Source organism: Pygoscelis adeliae, unplaced genomic scaffold (assembly GCF_000699105.1).
Source record: "Pygoscelis adeliae isolate BGI_AS28 unplaced genomic scaffold, ASM69910v1 Scaffold343, whole genome shotgun sequence".
In the NCBI taxonomy this organism is placed as follows: domain Eukaryota; kingdom Metazoa; phylum Chordata; class Aves; order Sphenisciformes; family Spheniscidae; genus Pygoscelis; species Pygoscelis adeliae.
The window spans coordinates 122,049-122,380 of record NW_008824402.1 but is presented as its reverse complement, the minus strand read 5'-3'; the positions used below and the strand labels follow the sequence as shown (position 1 = coordinate 122,380).

Genomic DNA, 332 nt, shown 5'->3' with positions numbered 1-332 from the left:
CTTTCGGAGGTGCTGAAGACGCAAGAAGGGAGACGGATAAGGTCCCCGATGGCCATCTCTGAAAAGCTGAGGCAGGATAAGGAGCAGCAGGGGCCAGGGGGGGGAGCGAGCCACGTGGAGGCAGGGACGCAGCCACGCATGGGGCAGGAGAGCATCCAGGCTGGAGAGCGGGGTCAGGATGCAGCCAAGGGCAGAGGGGACCCACCAGGAGACCAGCACCCAGAGCCGGCCTCGGAGAGGAAGGCAGTGGTGAGAGGACGTCTCCAGGACAAAGAGGGACAAGGTGTGGGGATGCCTCGGGGGGAGCAGAGGAAGGAGGTGGGGGGGCCACC

The 332-nt window shown here is 65.7% G+C and overlaps 1 protein-coding gene across 1 annotated transcript in view; it reads left to right on the top strand.

Moving 5' to 3' along the window:
* LAD1 (ladinin 1) overlaps positions 1-332 on the top strand; it is a 6,463-nt gene that overhangs the window by 1,610 nt on the left and 4,521 nt on the right. The window contains exon 2 of the mRNA XM_009320373.1: positions 3-318. Within this exon, the coding sequence (XP_009318648.1) occupies positions 3-318 (316 nt within the window). The remainder of the gene's footprint in view (positions 1-2; positions 319-332) is intronic.